A 19407-nucleotide genomic window follows, 5' to 3' on the forward strand; every position below is an offset into this window, starting at 1 on the left:
ACTCCGGATTCCGGAATGCGGGAAGAATATTGGGGCATCCAGAATCCAGGAAAATTTTGCTTGTCAAATCTGAAATTTACGATTGGAATCAAGAATCCACCTGGAATCCGGAATACTCTGACACGGCAAGGAATCCAGAATACAAGACTGTCTTGATAACATGGAGCGAGCCTAGAAGCAGCGACATATTTAAAGACGGTAAAAAATTAAATGAAATAAACGATGATCGAAGATGTATATCTAGTTTTTAGATATTGGCGAGTCACCTTTAATTTTAATTTTTCCCTGTGTAATTTGCCGGGTCAGTTCCGAAAGCTAAGGAGGGTAGTTAACGGCTCTCGTATCTTCAAGTTTCGTTCGTCATAGCTTTTACAGTAACTTTACGTATTTTAAGTATAACTATGATGTCAATGACTTAAGAATTTAGAGGTCAATATTCAAAATCGGAGTGAATTACTCGCGTAAGTAAATTTAGCTTGTATACATAGCTCAATGTCAATTCTCACGTTTCTCTTGATGGTGATTCTAATTAAAATTTTTTTCATTACAATTCATGTTTCGCACTCGGTCGGCTCCTATAGTTAAACTTTTTTCGTTAAATAAATATTGAATATTAAATAACTTTTGACCTGTGTATCTCAAATATTCTTAAAGACCTATACACATTCTTAAGTGAGAGACTATCACAGTAACCTTGGCTGATTTCGTCACTTTCAGCTCTTCGCAAGGCGAGATGGCATCTTTAAACAAATGTATTACCAAAATTCTTCCATTTGCAGACAAGTAATTTTGTAAACCCTTTTCTGAAGTCTTCATTCATACCGGCGTAAAGCAGTGGGTTCACACAGCTGTTTACATAAACCATGATGCTTCCAAATGTGAGAAATGTCTGAAAATGAGGCCACGTTTCCGCAGTGCCAAACTCGTACCACAGCCACACCACCTGATTTGGAAGCAGACAGATGGCGTAAAACGCAACTACAGTTACCAGCATTTTCATGATCTTGGTTGTTCGTACCAGACGTTTTATTTCCTTTTTGTTACACGCAGGAGGATCGACAGACAGTGGAACGAGCTCCTGTTTAACATGGCCATTACTCTCCCTACAATTTCCTGAAAAACGTCTCTCAGGGGGAGAACACGAAGACAGCACATCGCTAGCAGGCTGAAGTAGACTGACATTTCGTCCATGCCTATTAGTCTTTTCACCAATCGATGTCTGAATACTATTTATATGACAATTTCTGGCGATGCGAGCAGCTTGGACACGCAGCTTCTTCGCTACCATGATGTAGGCCCAAGTGATAACTAGAAGCGGTAGTGCATATTGGAAGACGAATAAGCCTATCGTGTACGCCTTGACAGCGTTAGGGTGTGGCCAGTCCTCGTCGCAGTAACCGTTTTGAATTTTAAGCACCAGTGCGTATGGCAGCACAAGGATGAATGATAGAGACCACGTAGAGGCGACGATTGCAGCCGTCTGGGATGAGGAAAAACGGGGCTTCCAGGGATGTACAACAGCGCGATATCTGAGAATCAAGTGAGAAAGTAGCTCTTAAAATTACTTCTCAACACATCAGTTTTAAAATTCAGTTGACTGAAAGTGTGGTCCCAGTTGGTTTCAAAAGCTGCAATATCTCTAACGAATTGATTGCATTGAAACTGTCAAAATTAAGAGGTGATAATCAATATTGAAATGCATGCATTCATCCTGACGTGATGACACAATTCATCCAGGAAGTATTTTCCTACTTATACAGGAAAAAAATATCCATTTTTTGTTTCCAGCTTAAACAATAACTTGTTCTTTGTTTGTAATTTAGCTGTCAAAATGATTTTCTTTTAAAAATGTGGTATGGGCTTTTTGGAATCATATTCTAATCGGGAATTTGCATTATGAACGCTGTTATCGAGTAGGACAAGAAGTGACATAAAATGGTCAAAAACGTTGCCAATAAGTACTTAAAAATTTAACAAGTGTTTAATTCGTGGGCAAAACTGCAAATATAGTTAACATAAGTTAAAGAAACACTATAATCGGAACGCGTTTTCAAGATTATGACTTTCAAGAGTTTTTAAACTACTTTCATCACTTTTATTTAGAGACGTGCATTCAGTAGAAAAAAAAAATGATAAGGAAGAAACAGCCATGATTTACACAAGCTCAAATTTAAAAAAAGGAATCAATTATACTCATCTCTGACATAAATTACAGCGCCGGACATTTTTGCTCTGAAATGAGGCACTTTGCAACATACCTTTCGGGATGTTACTTGAGGTAATTAGGCAGTTAGTCCTACCTGTCCAAGCTTATCGCGGCAAGCGTGAAGGATGAGCAGTTAGTCACTAAAGTCATGGCAGGCCACAGAATATTGCACATGGCAGCTCCCAATGGCCAGTAGGGCTGCGCTACCTTCAGAACAACATCAAACGGAATACAAAGCAACACCACAGTCAAATCAGACACGGCTAAGTTCACCAGCAGATAATTTCGGGTTGTTCGCATACGAGGTGTATTAAATATGACCAGGCAGACGAGAACATTGCCCACCACACTAATGACAAACACAACTGTGAATATGGTGTATTCTGTTATATGTAGCCACGTAAAATGTGATTCGATTGTGCTGTTCAGTAGCGAATTATTCCCCATCTCCTGATGCATATAACTGAAAAATGGCCTGTATGAATTGTAACTTAGTTGTACGAGGGACGCCTTGTTGCTGGACAACAACCCGGCTTTGCTTTCCGATTTTAAAACTATCACAAATTCGTCATTAAATGAATGCTGTACTTGAAGCATTCTCCGTCATTCTCTTTCAAGGGCATCCAATTAGAGCAACCTGTGGAAAAAGACAAATACAACAACAATAAACCTGTCCATTAAGGGAGATTAAATAATAAGTTAAATCAAAAATCAGTATCAAATTATTGCCTCACATATAGACCTTTTTCTTTGACAAGAGTATTCACCTTTCAAGGACATAGTTTGAGGAATTTTTAAAAATAGATAACTTATCTGCAACACAACTGATTTTATGTCACTTTTTATTACTATTTATGGTCAAACAAACAATTACCTTTCAAATTTCTTTTTGTAGCATTGCAGCAATTAAAAGAGAGAAAACGATCTTAAAGTAATTACTTGACATTAAAAGCTGCGGGCAACAATTATACAGCAATTTCCCCGATGCGCCGCCTTGTTTACCCCGTGTTCATTTCACCGCAGGCAAAGTATTAAATGAAAACATGCTCGTGGCTCTCAAAGGAAATTAAAATTCCATTTAGCAAAGCCTTGTTTATATAATTTTGGGCACAGGCTGAAAAACAAGTGTCTATTTTTGTGTAGAATGATCTACCTTCTGCACGGACGCACGAAAAAGAAGTTAGGGAATAATCCCGCAAAATAGTTCTGAGCCAGGAAAATTTTATTCTCGCAGCTGCAGGAATGGCTTCTTATTGAAACGCCTCGTCTTCCTGAACTCACAGGCCTTGCGTCGCTTCAAGAAAAAGAATTGTCATCAAATGAATTTAAATTGTTTTAAAAGGAAGAATCAAGAACATTAGGGACTTTTAGCCTGTGTAGCGGGCATCGAAAAGGGTAGGGGAGTGGGAGGAAGGGAAGGGAGGGTGCGCGGTTTTTTCCCTCTCTCCCTACCCATCCCCTTTTTGCGACTGCTACGGAGACTATAGGGAACTCAATTTGTTACACTTACTCTAACATTTGGTATTTCTATGTTATTTTTTATCTCAAAATATTTACTAATTTTATTTAGGGAGGTAGAAAATACATTCTCTTTAGTGGAAATCGGCATTTTGCGAACACGCTTCCGTTCAATAGGACACCATTAGACAAAAGTATGATTATAGACCGAACCTCGTGTATATTTTATCGGGAATCGAGTACAGGGAGGGGGCCTGGTGCTAGTATACCACCCAAATTTATCGCTGCTATCCGGGAATTTCCAGTTGATAGAAAATTATTGAAACTGAACAAATTTTACGTCAAGTGAGTCTTAAGTAGAGCAGAATATTTAAGTACTGGTCTATTATAAAACAATAAGCAAATATAACTCTTCATCAATTTGTCCTCAATTTTATACACTTGACCGTTGCGGCAGTACTACTAAGAGAAGATACTTTAGTTAGTAAATACTTAATTACAATAAATTGATCTGCCTTTGAATATTTTGTGGAGTATATTCTTGACCATCGTAGTTTGAATCGAAATGCAACAGGAATAAAATGGGTATATGTTATGAGCTACGTCGCAAAGCTGAATGCTGAATATAAATAACTTAAATATCCTTAAACAACAATGAAGTTTCTGATTCAGGATTTATATCAAGCGATCGCATACACAACCTCCCTTCTCGCCTTCTAATAAGAAGATTCTAATAACGTAAATTGATAGTTTCTGATGGTCCCGTGTTCATCAGTTTGCTGATCTAAAAAGAGTGACATTTAAAGTCTGTCAAATTGGTCTTATTAGCCAAAGAGTGTGCACGTTATTCTATGCCCTGTTCATCTTGCTAGTAATGGAAGCAAGTAAAGAAGTACAGAAATAAAACGTGCCCATACAATTTACAAAAACCACTCCATCTTAGTTGGACACACAATGCAGATATACAAAAAACAATCCCAGCTGAGAACCACGGTGACTGACAAATATTTACAGCGCTTTCCAAAAGTCAGAACTGGCCGGTCGGACCATGGCTGGACCTGTTATTTTGAAAATGAAATAGGCTTTTTCCAAGAGTTTTTGATGAAAAACGATTTTCTTCGTGCATGCCATTTAGGATTTGACTGACCAGGCTGGATAGCTTTCTTTTGATTAAAAGTGAAATTCTAGCTCATTACGACGAGAAATGCCTGGCCGGTCAGTTCTGGCAAATGGAAAGCGCCCTAAATAGACTCATTTTCTACATCTTTATCCTGACAACGCAATCCAAAATTTACTCACGTACCATCTATCTCTTTCTTGCAATGGATTAGTGTGGCCGTCACTTTGATCAATGTTCCTCGCGGGTTCCTCGTTGTCGCCGTTTTCAGTAAGTCACAGTGGTGTGCAAAACTCCGTATCACTGGCTGTCCCAAGGAAGACTGAAGGAAATTTTCCTAAGAATAGGTAGGTAGGTCACATGCATATTGACGAAGATTCTTATCATTGACCGTATATCCTCGGTGTCAAGAATCAAAGAAAGTATGAACCAGACGTCTCCAGGCGTCAATTGTAATGGTAGAATTAAATTTCTTTTTCTCAGTACTTGTTATATACATTTTCAATGCTTCCACTTTGCTTCAAAGGGCTTCTAACGTTTTTAACTGAGATTTTGCTCAAAGTATGCTCAGCTGTATGCTCTGGTTATCTTATACACGAGTACTTCGTCTCCATAAGTACATAGGGGGTGTTAGTAAAACGCGAGGTCGTGGTCGGGGTCTATCTTTTTTTAAAAGAATGCTGTTTTAGGGTTAGGGTTAGGGTGAAGGTCGATTCGGGTAAAAAATATGCCGTTTCAAAATCATCCGGATCAGTGTGGACGCGGCCTTAAGGTGATGTTACACGGGACAATTCGCAACGATGACTTTTAGCGCAACACAGCGTTACACCATTGTTGCGACATTGTTTCGAATAGTTACAACATTGTTCCAACATTGCAATGCTATGTTGCGCTAAAATTCGTCGTTGCGAATTAGCTCTTGTCAAGACAGGATTCCACACTTTTGTGTCAACATAATTTTGTGAAAAAAGAAGTAAATAAAAAGAGATAAATTACCGAAATGGACGAAAAGACGCCATCGGATAAATTGTCGTCGGAAATATACAGCTTCCAGTTCTCTAATTTTCATTGTTTCGAGGAAGAAAGTGTTTCACATTTTAAGCACAACTTTTACTCAGAATGTTTTGGTTTTTGTTTTTTAGTGTCTGTTATTTTTCTTTTCTTATTGCCTGCTCAAATAATGATTTTGAATTTTTTGGTTGGATTATTGCTGATTATCTATCTTTTCATTCATAATACTTAGGTTTTGTTATTCGTTATTTGTTGTTGTTGCGTAGGTGGGGATTTAAATCTTCAAGATAAAAATAACAACTTGTACAAATTTGGGCCACTTTCAATCGAATGCAACCATATTTTCCCTTTATTTTAAGTCACTCTACTCTTGTCTTCTCATATACATGTAAGAACGTGAACTCGTTAGCGAGAATCCACCTCGGATTATGATTTTTGTTGTGATAAGTTTTTATTAAGTTCTTCGAGTGACCTCTGGTGTACTGTTGAGAAGGCAATGGGATCTTTGCGCGGTGGTGGCTGAAGTTAGCCATTCAAACGTTGGTAATAAATTAAGCAAGTAAATTTGAAACCGGCAAATTTATATTCACTATTGAGCGCGGGAAAACATGGTGTCAGCGACAAGCGCGAATTTATACACCCACTGTTTTCGCACGCAAATTTATAATATAACCGACATTCACTCCTGCAAAATACTGCACATCACAAGGGGAAATATTCAGAAATTGCCAAGGGCCGGAAAAACATAAAACGTGTATGCGAAGCACTCACATGGAAACATCAGGAGCCACGACTAAGCGTGATGAAATATCACTCTAAAGAAAGTTCAACCTTAAAAGACGACATTTTCTCCAAGAAAATATGTCAATTAATATCTTATTTACGTTGCTCTTTGACTAACTTACCAACGCAGTTAATAAAGCAAGGGTTTCGTGCTCGGAAATTTCTCGAACGTCCACGCCTCTGTACACAGTTTCTCCGCCAGAAACAATATCAGGTTCATTTGTATTAGGTTCCTGAACAGATTGCGTGCAACCTTAATTCGAATAGATACTTTACGTCCATCGTAAATCAAAATATCATTTCATTGACGTGTATCTTTGCCAAATAGAACAAGCGTTAAATCATCAGCAGTCGTTGCAAGTTCCTGTGTAAACTACAATTAATTTGAGGGAGATGACACAAAAATAGAAATGTTTTGTACATTAAAAGTGAGCAGTGACAAGGCACTTTTATGAGATTCCCTTTCATATCATTGCCACACGGAAACTGTAATATTAGCCGCGACGTAATGATTCCTACATGTCCCTAAGATGTATGGTGACTGTTCCTATTTAACATGACTAACTTTTATTTAAGTTGAAATTATTCTTTTTGGCTTGACATTAATTGCGTCACTGACAAATTAAAAGTATCGTAGGACAGTCTACTAATAATAATATTTATAAATGAAAGGCAAGCAGGTTACTTTTTAAGGACAAAAACTAAGAGTCTACTTTTTAACGACCTTTAAAGTTAAAAACATAGTTTAAAAGATCTAATAAAACGCATTTTTTTTTGGAAAACAACTGAGAATTTCTGGGCAAACGTGAGATTATGTATGCAGAAAATACAGTCATTAAATTACGGATGATTAACTTTCTTTTATAGTGAACGAAAAATATAAATTTGTGAGTAAGATATGTTCAATATCTTTACCCTATATACTACTACATGCTACTACTAAAAGTGGCGTTGTTACTCGTTCATCATGTGACCGATACCTTAAAATCTAGCTCAATGTTTTTTGAACGTATCAACACTAAGATGGCTCTGAATTACTTTAATTCTACAGTTTTGCGTTGCAATACATTGGAGCGAAAAGGTGTTGTCTCAAACCGCAAATAAAAGCACGCGTATACTCCAGCCAGCAGGTGACGAGCTGTGTTGATCAGTCGCAATAATATTGGAAAGGTTATATCTCTAACTTATTCTCATTAAAAAAAAAAATTGAAAAGTAGCATGAGAACTGGTTACATGCAAGCATCAGTAATGTGACATTTTGAAATGCACGAAAATTGAAATACGCATAACCAGAAGAACGAAAAGTATCGGAAACTACTGCCAGGCACTTTGGTCAATCAGACTCGTCTATCTTGACATCGCCATTTATCCGGTTCTCATCTCTTATGAGCGCAATGACATATACTTACAAACATAACTTTTATCATAATAAATCGATGTTGAGCCCCTGGTTTCAATGGATATTTAAAATATAGTAAATGCATGGTTTTTATTACAGCGTGTAAGTGATCACGATTATTACTTTTTTGGAGCAAAAGGTTTTTTTTTTTAAAAAAAACTTTATAACATTTGAGGCCTTTTGCCTAAAAATATATTCACGAATAATATCGAGGAAAACTAGTGGAAATACTAGAATTGTTTTGAAATAATGGTAGCCGAGTGTTAAGTTACTATAATAAAAAGAGAAGAGAAGAAAATAGTTTTTAAATATAGTACTGCGTTTGACTTAAAGTCTCATTTCGAGGAACTTTTGAAAGAAGTTGTTACAATAACCGACTTGGCTTGTTTCTGAAAAAGAAACGACAGTCTTCAAATATCCATATACCGTAATAATACTTGGCGGGGGGGGGGGGGGGGCGACAGAAGGGGGGCAAGTTCCAATATAAGCCTCAATATAACGGACAATTGAAATAGTTTCATTCCATCTCCCATTCTTAAAAATATTTACTTCAGTTGAAGTACTACGAAAATGATCTTTTGATGAACACATCGAATTCCCGTATAATTCTAAAAGGGTTTTTATTCTCCCCTTGAGGTGTTTTATAAATTTATTATCTGGCATGGGTATTATTATTTCTCTACAAATTTCTTTTAACTAAACTGAAGTTAGCAGAAATCTTGGGAACTTAAAATAGAAAATATCTGCATGAGTTTCCCTTTTACAGATAGTCAGTGCAAACGCGGCGGCAGGTGGTACGCACCGTCTTTTCGTAATGCGCAAACACGGGAAGTGTTAGTATACTCCAGTCAATAGACCTTGTCACGGTTTTCGACGCCATCTTGCCGAGTAGGCAAACGCGTGAGAAATTACAGTGATTGTATGAGAATCTAATGACGAATAATTTCCGTAGAACGGCTGTTCTGAAAAAAAATATATGAATTGTAAACTGAAGCTACACTCCTAAGGATGCTGAAAAGGGGCGTTAAATGCGCTAGAAGACCTAGAACCACTTTTTAAAATTTTCTATACATTTGTCTATAAGAAATTCCCGGGAAAAATTACAGACAAATATATGGAAAATCTAAAGCAAGCCTCTGGATAAATTTAAGCACAGTTACGCCCCAAAAATGTTTAAGTACAATCCTGCGCTTTGTAGCTTTAGTTTACAATTGATATTTTTTTCAGAAAAATCGTTTTACGGAAATTATTCGACATTAGATTCTCATACAAACACTGTAATTTCTCACGCGTTTGCCTACTCGTCAACATGGCGTCGAAAACCGTGACAAGGTCTATTATAACTAAAGCAAGACTTGGCGTAAATTACAACTCTTTTTTTGATCAAACTCCAAACGATATCAGTCTTACCATTATTTGATATTTTTAGTTTCCTTGAGTTCAACATTGAATCTGATAAAGCATCAAGTTCAATCATCAACCGCGATTTAGAATCGGATTGAAAAGTTATGGTTCAGTTGACGGTTTCATTTCGCTACTTAACATATTGTTTTGATCCGAATCGATGGAAGCTTTTCTTAATCGATGGAATAGACATTTCACATTTTATACTTTTCGGTTAAAAATCACGGTCCTTTCACCAAAAAGGCTTGCTGCCATAGTCTTCTTTTCGATTTTTTTAAAAACTTTTAAAAAACTAGAAATTACTGCAACATTCTCGGGGTCTAAACGTGATATATTGTAGTCAGCTAATCCGTTGATACATATGTCTTCTTCTTACAGTCACTGAAACACTGCAACATTATGATGTGGTAGTAGCAGTCAAATGTGAGTTTCTTGAGAATGAATCAAAAGCTTTTTTAAAATTCATATTTGACCTTGAAATTCTTTCCCTTTTAAATTCATCCTGAATTATAAGGTTTTGTTGCAGTCTTAATTTAATTTCTCAGTTCCCGAAGATTTTTGCCACCTTGTACTTAAACAATTTTAAAGAAGGCTCAGCCACAAAAAAGCGTCAGTTAAGACTGATTCCTGCCTAGGACCGAATAATTTGAATAAAATCATGATCAATCACATTAGGGCTTCATTTTGCAAATTTTATTTTGTAATGTATAAAATACATCTTCCTGCTTTCAATAAATTTATTAAAATCTTACTTACCCGAACGAGGCAAATCAGATGTTGAGTTGACAAGAGCCCCTTGTCGCTCTCTCACTAACAGTCAGGTCCTCCTCAACTTTAGGCGTCCGTGAAAATAAAATAATATTTTGCCACTGATCCGTTGCATCTATGTGGCCACAAATATTATTTATTCTAAAACTCAAAAACCTTAGCCTCATACTTAAGTCAGTAAACATTAGGCTTATGAATAAACACTGCGTTGCAATCAAAATTTAATAATCTCAATATCCATGAAGTCGGTACACGTTAAACCAAAGATAATTTTGTTTTGTTGATCCCTGTTTCTTACTATTAATCTTTCTCGTTCCATGACCGTAGGAAAACACCCAAAACGGGACTGTTTACACTTGACTACTTCCTATTTTCTGAAAAATCGATACGTCAATGTCAAACAAGACCCCAAAATATCCAACTCGCTTATGGGTACTTATAAATAATTTCCAATCAGAATAACTTCTATATGATGTATAGGCTTTTATGGAGGGCCAGTTTTGTAGATGACAACTGCGGATCACATCGCGAAAAAAAAAGCAAATTCTATTATTTTAGTATCTCACCGGAGTGGTGCATGTTACCCGTTTAAATAATTATATAAATTCTCAATTTCTTTTAGATTTTATTTCAATGGTATTTTTGCCGACAAGCAGATACCTTGAAAGAAAATACTGTATTGTTTTCAAGAACATAGCATGCGACCACCTTAATGAAGGATAATGCAATAAAGGCAAGCCGATATTTCATGGCCAAAATTAAACCTATTGTTTGATTGTTTCGCAGTTAATAACCAGCGTGTTGACTGATCTTCTTTTTGCCCGCAGAGAAAGCAAATGTTCGATTACTTTAACTTTTCTGTTTGTCGTTGTCATTCGACTCCGGACACGAGGTATTATTTGTTTTCTTTGCCCAGGGAAAACAAGCGAATTAATTATATTAAATTGTTTATTGCTATTTATTATAGTTAGTTGATATGAATTATAAATAAATGAATAGCTTAAATGCACAATTTGATCTTGGCAGGCTGTACCTTTTAGGACTACTTTGCAGCTCTGGAAAGTACCTCTACAAGACTACCGACCGTTTAAGGTTACAGAGCTAAATTAAATTTTTAACCGTGAGCATGTTCCATTTTGTTTGCTGCAAACAAGGAATTTTTTTTCTCATGCCATAGATAATGGAAAAATATTATATGTAGTCCAAGAAATGAGAAAAGTTTTGTTTCATTAAAACATATATTAAATTTCGTCAAGCCTAAAAGCGCAGCTCCAGCATAAGACTGTCCCGTTTACAAGAAACAATTAACTTTTTACCATCGAATAGAAAAATAACAACAACAACAACGACAAACAAACAAACACATTTGAATAACCGATCTATTGATTAATTTAATTTTTTAAGATATAGGGCCCCTATAGAGACCAGCGTTAGAGCTGAATGGGTTACCCTGTAAATAAAGTTTTACTTTACTTTACTCTACTTTATCTAGAGCTTTACTTTCACACGCGAAAAATGCTTACTTTATAGCACTCCAAATAGACCCTTCCAGGGTTTTTTTTTATTTTTTTATGAAATGGGACAGTTACGAAGATACCAGAATCTACGGCTGTTTGTATGGTGGTGGGTGGGGGAGGGGGGGGGGGGGCGAGTTTGTACCCCTCCACCATACAAACGTCTGTAAAACTCTGCGACTTTAAGGAGCTATACCTTCGTTAGTTTTCAACACATAATTTTCAAACTTGGCAACTTTACTAATTTTAGGGCGCTCATTCCATTGGCATCGAAGGATTTTCCCTAACTTGTCCATGCACGTCAAAAGTTGAAAAAAAAGTCTTGGAAAGGTCTATGATAACTGAGGTTGTACATGTAAGTTTGAATTATGCCATAAACCACCAAAGCTAATCCGTTCCCAGTTGAAAATGCCGCCTAGTTAAAGTCAACTATGGAGTTTGAAAAAAAGTACGGCTCAAATTAACCATTATCTTTTAGAGTTAAAGATGTCATGACCGCGACTGCACGAGAACACCAGAAACTCCAGAAAACTAGAACTTCCTGCTCGCGCATATTTTGCCAAAAATTTTCCTTGCCGTCTTATTGCATTACTATGACGTCAAACTTCCTAAGTTCTTCTTTTTCTTCTGGACGTGGTTAAGTTCCTTAGGAGTTCACTGACTCCAGAAGAATTAAGATACAACTGCCTGAGCGATTTTAAGTGACTTGCGATGAAGTTTGCTAAACGCGAACACACCCTTTGCGTAACTTATGTTTACGCTGCTGTCGCACCCGAGGTAGTATCTTCACTAACCGTCCCCATTTACAATTGTAGGCCTTGCCCATAAATTAAATGAAGTTTCCTCTTGCGCCACGACAACGTAAGAGGCGAAGAAAACCAGAGCGAAACTCTTCATTCATCCCTGCATACAGAACGGGGTTAACGGAACTGTTAAGATATACCATGGTACTACCTAGAGTGAGAAGTTCTTTGAGATAACGTGATCTTTGTCCTGATCCAAACTCGATCCATAGCCAAACAATTTGATTGGGCAACATACATATTGCGTAGAGAAGAACCACTGCTACGAGCATCTTGACAATTTTAGTATTTCGTTCCAGTCGCTGCATCATTTTACGAGGAGCAGCTGCGGGGCTTCGAGGTGAGAAGGTTAGCCGAGCTTGACTTGGCACGACGGTCGATTTTCTTTCAATATCTGGTGATTCTGATACCGAGGGAAAATCACTGGGTAACTCCGGAGCCAGAAGAGAACTCGAAGGAACTGTGAGTGTTGAGGGGTTTTTCGAGACGTCAGCCTTTCTAGCAAAGCGCAAAGCCTGATTTCGCAACTTCAAAACGACTTTACTGTAGGCAAGGGCAATAATTGTCATAGGGATGATAAATTGAGTTATAAAGAGTCCCAGAGTGTAGGCAGCTCTAGCTGCATCGCTGGGCCACACTTCTTCGCAGTAGCCGTTTTTCATCTCCAGCACAAGGAGATAAGGGATCACCAGAACAAAGGACACAGACCAAGTAATGCCGATGATAATTGCTGTTTGCTGTGCAGTGAATCGAGGCTTCCAGGGATACACAACTGCTCGGTATCTAAGAAAAGACAGAAAAAAAGACTAACTATAATTTAATATTTGCCTTGGTAGGCCAAAACAGCTATATTTGAGTTAATCTGAAATATTAGAAAGCCAATTCTCGTATTTACTCGAACAAGCACTGCGGCACTTATTTAATTTTTCGTGCTTCCGGTGCGGCGCTTATTCTAGGGCGGCGCTCTGATTAACTTTTCCACTGCATGTGCGGCGCTTATCGGGGCGGCGCTTATTCGAGTAAACACGGTACATACTAAAATGTGAGTGCTTCTCGTCTCAGTCTTTGAGTGGATCGTTTGGCAGCCCCATGTGCAGCACACTTTTGGGATTAAAATGTTTCAGAGGCCTTATTGAGCGGATACGCAAACTCTGTCATTGTAATCACCAACCGAAACCTTGAATCTGTTGAAAGGGAGTTCTAGTTGGGTTACGTTATTTAAAATCGAAAGTTCGCGCGAGAGTTTTAGCAAAACTGACTTTAACCTTAATTACTAGTAAGTAAAAGTAAGTAAAGTAATTCTTGTAAAATGTTTTATAATATTTATAGTTAAAAGCCTATTTTCGATAACCTTATGCCCTTTTTGGTAATTCTTTTGTTAGTGTAACTATAGCATAGTCAACAAGTTAAGTTTATACAAATATATAAACATATCTACTAAAAACAAGAGATTCTTGTAGAATATCACGTTGAAAAACTGGATTGCCTTGCCTCTCTTCTTGATTTAACCTTAAAAAATTTGTTACCAAGAGGAGCCGGTGGACGATGAAATCATAATGGAAAATATGTGTGATGTATAAATGTCTTTATCACCTGTCATAACTGATGGCTACAAGTGTAACTGATGAACACGTGGTCACTGACGTCATAGTGGGCCAAAGTAACTTGCACATAACAGGACCTAGGAGCCACCGAGGGAATGTCAGTTTGATAACAACTTCAAACGGTATGCAAAGCAGAGCTACAGTCAAGTCAGCAACGGCGAGGTTCACCAGCAGATAGTTGCGGGTAGTACGCATGCGTGGAGTCCGTGCAATGACTAGACACACAAGAGTGTTTCCAAAGACGCTGACGACAAATATTGCCGCAAAAATGGTGTACTGTAAAGTTACAAGCCATTCACTGGATGCGCCACCTTCATCCTTCCCAGCATACGTGTTGGGACTTGATGTTGTCAAGTTGGAAACGAACGTGGTGCGATTCATGAGTTCAGAGTTTTTAAGTGTAGGCTAAGCGTCAAAGCAATATCTGGCTGTCTTAAAAATATCGTGTCGTGTCTTTGTCAGATGCTTTGGACAGGCAATCCTTCTACTGCACTTTAACTACTCTGAAAATACACAAAGAGACCATGATAAAACGGTTGATAAATTGCAGTATATAAAATTTTATGGCCTAGTATATGATTTTTAAACCTACCGATTGAAAAGCCTCACTCAGTTTTTTAAATATCATTAGATGCGCCTGCAATTACTTGAGGCAATGAAAATATTGTAAAAGCTTTTTTCAGTTTTGCTCTCAGGGTAGTAAATAGGATAGTAAGAAGCCTGCCTTTCACGTCATACTAAATCTACGCGATCAGGTCGAAAACCTACTGAATTGAATTATTCAATATCCAGATACCTGATTTGAACTCGTACACTGTTGCTGTCGAACACGGGTATACGTAAGGTACGGAGCCACATTCATCTTACACAAACCCTTTTTAAAACTTTCCTTTGCTCTCAATTCCGTGACTGAGGTTTTTTACACCTGTTGTTAAAAGCTTCATAGATTCATCATTTTTTCTATTTAAATAGTAATAATATACAAGCACTGAGCGCTATTTTATGTTTCCGCCCTGTATGTTCATGCATGCTATGAGAAGTTATTCCGAACATTAGTGTATATTATTTTACTTCTAGGCCGAACTTGATCTTTTTACCGCCTACTGTCAATGTGAGGACGACAGGTTTATCACACTCAAAAGATCTATCTTATCTTTCAACGCGCTAATGGCCCATTCAGGCTATTAAAACATTGCTTTAAGGGAAATGCGTAAGGATTAAACAAATGTGTTTTTTTCCCCGACAGTAAAACAAGCGATTGTGTTCGGTCTTGTTCTTTCAACGATTCTCTGCAGTGAATCGTTTCGCAAAGGTATTATATTAAATTAAACATTCACGCTAAAGAAAAAAGGAAAAAGAAAAAGAAAAGAAAAAAAACAAAACAGTGGGGTAACTTAAATATGATGCGCTAATCACGATCAGTTACTCGCGATCGGTCTTTTCAAAGGCTTGTCAATACTTCTTTACCAGCAGTCGATGCTGTACTTAACAGTCGTCAGAGTCATTAGAAGTTCGAATGCTGTTTTGGCTAGTTTGAAGGGGAAGGGATTTTGATTAGCAATAGCCGGCACCTTGGCTCTGATCAAAAGCATATTAACTGCAAGACTTCTGTTACAGCCTGCTGTAAAATTGTCCTTCGCATTGCATGTGTTCGCCGGTATTATTTAATGTATGAAAGATGGATATCGCCGAGATGAGGCATCTTTTATTAAAAAAAAATTAACCACCATGTCCTTCAGTGTTCGACGTAATGCTCTTAACCAAACCGCACATGCAACTTCAAGAAATGCCTTACGCCCAAATTATGGTGTTAAATTTTCAAGACAAGCTGAAAAAATGATTGTACTTTGTATTTTTTGACACCGTACCCACATGAGCTCAATGTGCCCAGTTGGCTACGGTTTTTAAATATATCCAATAAATTTGTCAGCAGTTAACTAGAGAATTTCTGATTTAGGTTCTTGAATATTTATGAATAGATTTACAGTTGCAGTAGTATAACGCGGCGATTAATTGGTCGGGACATAGATTTTTTTCTACGAACAGCAATGACTGACGGAAGAGTGATACTTCATTCGGCTTGAAATAGATCCCAATAATTAGAAAATGTTTTTTGAATGATAAATGATTTTTTAGTCATGTTTACTGTGTTTTAAAGACGTTTTATACATGTACCTGATTGAAAATTTGACAGTGAATGTACGCAGCAGTAGTGTTTTTCAATTCATATCAAGCAACAGGGATATATATCGCGAGGCCAGAAAGAAGATATAATTCCCTTAAACTAGTTTGCTTCCACTTCCGTGGTCATTTATCAAGGAGTAAAAAGCAGCTTTAACGTTGGCAGATGAGACCGGCAAACTCACCAACATAAGACAACATATAAATGACATGTCAGGTATATCATAGCCAACAGCAGGTAATTTCGCATATCACCGTTGTGTGGGTGTTGACACTCGTCCGAAATGAGTCAAAGCACTTGTGACTGTAATGTTCTACTTCCTTAAAGGCAACTTTCAGTTGACAAATATGTACGACATATATTGAAATGACAGATATTAAAATGAAGGTAGACGAGAATAGAATGTATAAGAAACAATGAATATTTATACGAGGGTCTCTCGGAATAATGTGGTTCTCAGTCAGTGAGAGATGTAGGTGTGATCGATTTCTCCCAATAGGGTTAGGACCTGTGACCTTCTGTCCCCGGCAGTTCGAAAGCTCCGCTGGATAAATCGTCATGGAGTGGATACCATTGAACCTCTCCACAATGGCCACCTTGGTGACAGTGGAAATTGTCTGTTATGGAACCGGAGATTGGCCGTTACGGGGAGGTAGGGGTTTAATATGACACCTCTTCTTTTATATTCTCGGGAGTACAGCATGTTCATTGTGCCACGTTCACGCTTACTGCAGCCTATGATAATAATCTTATCATAAATAAAAAATATGGACAAAATGTTGACAAGACAAAACGAGAAAGGTTCGCTACATTCGCTGTAAGTATTATAGGCAATTCATGTCGATTGCAGCAAACAAATGGAACACAATCAAACTGTACGACATCATAAAAATAGCTACAGAAACTTAGTGTTTTGAATGCAAATGTCGATTACTGAACCAGTTTGTAAAACATTCGCGTTTAGAATTCCAGGTATTTCACTTATTTTTTTTTTTCAAGTGAAATAAAGTTGTCAAGGGTTGTGCGCTTTAGCGAGATCAGTCACGCGTTTTGCTAAGCACAGTGGTAACTTGACTTGTATCATGGATTAGTTGATTGGAACGAACATTCTTGACTTTTTTCATCACTTGCTGAAGAAACGTAGTCGAGAGGTTATTTTTAATAAGTAGTTTGGGACACGCTTTAGTCGGTACGTTGCCGTTGAAGAGAGAGTTCAACAAGAACAAGGGTGAATAACGGAACATTATTCTTTGTTGACAAGAGTCAATGTATGGACTGTACGCCGGGACAAAAGTAGTAAGAGTGGTTCGCTTGTGGAGGTTCGACTGAAAATGTAAGGACGATATCTGATTGGTCACAGGTCAGTATTTAATTATTTCAACTGATGGAAAAAAAGACAAAACAAAACAAGAAACACGATGGTCTATTTAAGGCTGTAAAGATGTACTTGCACTTTTATATTCTGTACTCTTGTTTGAAAATTCTTGCAATTGAGTAAAGGTTTATCATTTAGGCTTTTGCCTAAAAAAACTCCTACTTGTTGTTCAATATGATCTTAATTGATCTTCTCCCCCACTTTTAATCTTTTGACAGACAATTATTCTTTCCTTTTGTAGTTTACATTGTAGGCAACTGACCTTCGATTTTCAAAGGTTTAAAATACACTTTTTTGAAAAATGATATACAGCAGTTTCTGATGAAGGTATTAAAAGATATCTGAAGTGTTAATTCGTGTTATTTCATAGTAAGTTCATTTTCAAAATGTATACACTTAGGAACTAACCAAATTTTTGGCCATTTCAGATAATTTTATAATTCAAATCTGCTGAATTTTGTTGCTCTTTTAGCATTAAGAAGAAAAATAAAGAAAAGAATGAAAATTACATTTGAAAAGATGTAGGTTGAAGAACTGATTCCACTTTAGAAACTGATGAAAATGAATCACAAAGATCAGGACTGCGACGTTCTTAGTGTATAGTTTCAACTATATTTTCAGATCTCATTATATCTATCGGGAGCCAAAAGAAAACAGCAAAGGGGATTAATTTGCGCTGAAATTATTTGGGCCAGAAATACTGCCATCTGAACCAATGAGCGTTAAAGGAGTCAGATTGAACAATAATGAAATTGGTATGAATAGAGATACACAATTGACAAGCAAGAGAAAAATCGGTTCATTTTCGTTTTGTTTAAACTATAAAATCTGGAAAGTCCCATAAAAAATATTAATAATCCCGCTTCTATTAGGGACAAAATTCTAAATTAATCTGTAAACTTGAATAATCGGAGGGGGTTTTAAGAATTGTTAGCCGAGTCACTTGGTCTGCTATGTTTACTTTTGCATAAGGAAACCCCACAAGAAAAATAATTCATGATTAGCTATGCCATTTTACTAGATTTCAAAGAGAACAGAATATGATTTTGTGCTAGGGAAAGCCAAATTTCATGAGGAACTTTAAACTATAGCTCTAGCCCGGGTAACTTTTCAATGCTTAAAAATCAAATTATCGCAGTAACAAACCTGAACAACGAAGGAACGCTTGCAAGGTTTGAAAAAGAATCTTTGCCACACAGAGTCTGTGAGAGTCTGTCACTGCAGTCGAGTCGCTGGTAGTATGGCACGAATTTTTTCAACATATATCAGGCAAAACATGAACAGGCAAACACACACTTTTCTTCGCTTTAAGTTGCGTTAAGAACTCATTTTGACCTTTTGATTTTGCCGCAACCTTTTCACAGTTCTCAGTTAATTTTCGATTGAAAAGGGTAACGACAGTGCAAGAGAGAGAGATTACTCACCAACAATTGTTAAATCCTATCCAAACATTTATATTCCTTAAACGACCTTACCATAGACAAAACCGTCTACAGTTTGTGGTAAATAAGGCACCGTGCATCTTTGAAAGCCTCAAAGAAAAAATCCTTATGCACTGACAATCAAGCTCGCGTTGGAACAGTTAATGAGATACTTTATGCAAATTCAGCAGTTTTTAACTTCAGTCATTTAACATGTTTGAAATATGAAAAAAAAAACTTCCTTTTTTTATTAATGACTCAGCTTTTTACCTCCAAGGATCTCAAAAGAATATCAGCTGTCTCGTTTTTCTACAGTATGTCAAGTAAATTCGACAGAAGCCACGTCTGTTCCGGAGGAAGAT

At 37.2% G+C, this 19407-nt stretch overlaps 1 protein-coding gene across 1 annotated transcript; it reads right to left on the minus strand.

Moving 5' to 3' along the window:
- Positions 1 to 414: 414 nt before the first annotated feature.
- Positions 415 to 19189, minus strand: LOC140948171 (uncharacterized). Its single transcript, XM_073397393.1, has 5 exons — positions 19049 to 19189; positions 14057 to 14570; positions 12497 to 13246; positions 2301 to 2804; positions 415 to 1529 (listed from the first exon to the last, which is right to left on the minus strand). Exons 2-5 carry the CDS (start codon positions 14446 to 14448, stop codon positions 743 to 745), a joined length of 2433 nt encoding a protein of 810 aa, XP_073253494.1. The 5' UTR covers positions 14449 to 14570; positions 19049 to 19189; the 3' UTR covers positions 415 to 742.
- Between the last annotated feature and the right edge of the window lie 218 nt (positions 19190 to 19407).

Source organism: Porites lutea, chromosome 9 (genome assembly GCF_958299795.1).
Source record: "Porites lutea chromosome 9, jaPorLute2.1, whole genome shotgun sequence".
NCBI lineage: Eukaryota > Metazoa > Cnidaria > Anthozoa > Scleractinia > Poritidae > Porites > Porites lutea.

Excerpts from the sequence above, each read along its gene's own strand:
- LOC140948171 (XM_073397393.1), bottom strand. The coding sequence starts at position 14,448 with ATGAATCGCACCACGTTCGTTTCCAACTTGACAACATCAAGTCCCAAC. Across the intron at positions 2,805-12,496 it reads CGTGGCGCAAGAGGAAACTT|AATGCTTCAAGTACAGCATT; the intron begins CATTTAATTTAT and ends AGAATGACGGAG. Across the intron at positions 1,530-2,300 it reads GCCGCGATAAGCTTGGACAG|ATATCGCGCTGTTGTACATC; the intron begins GTAGGACTAACT and ends CTTGATTCTCAG.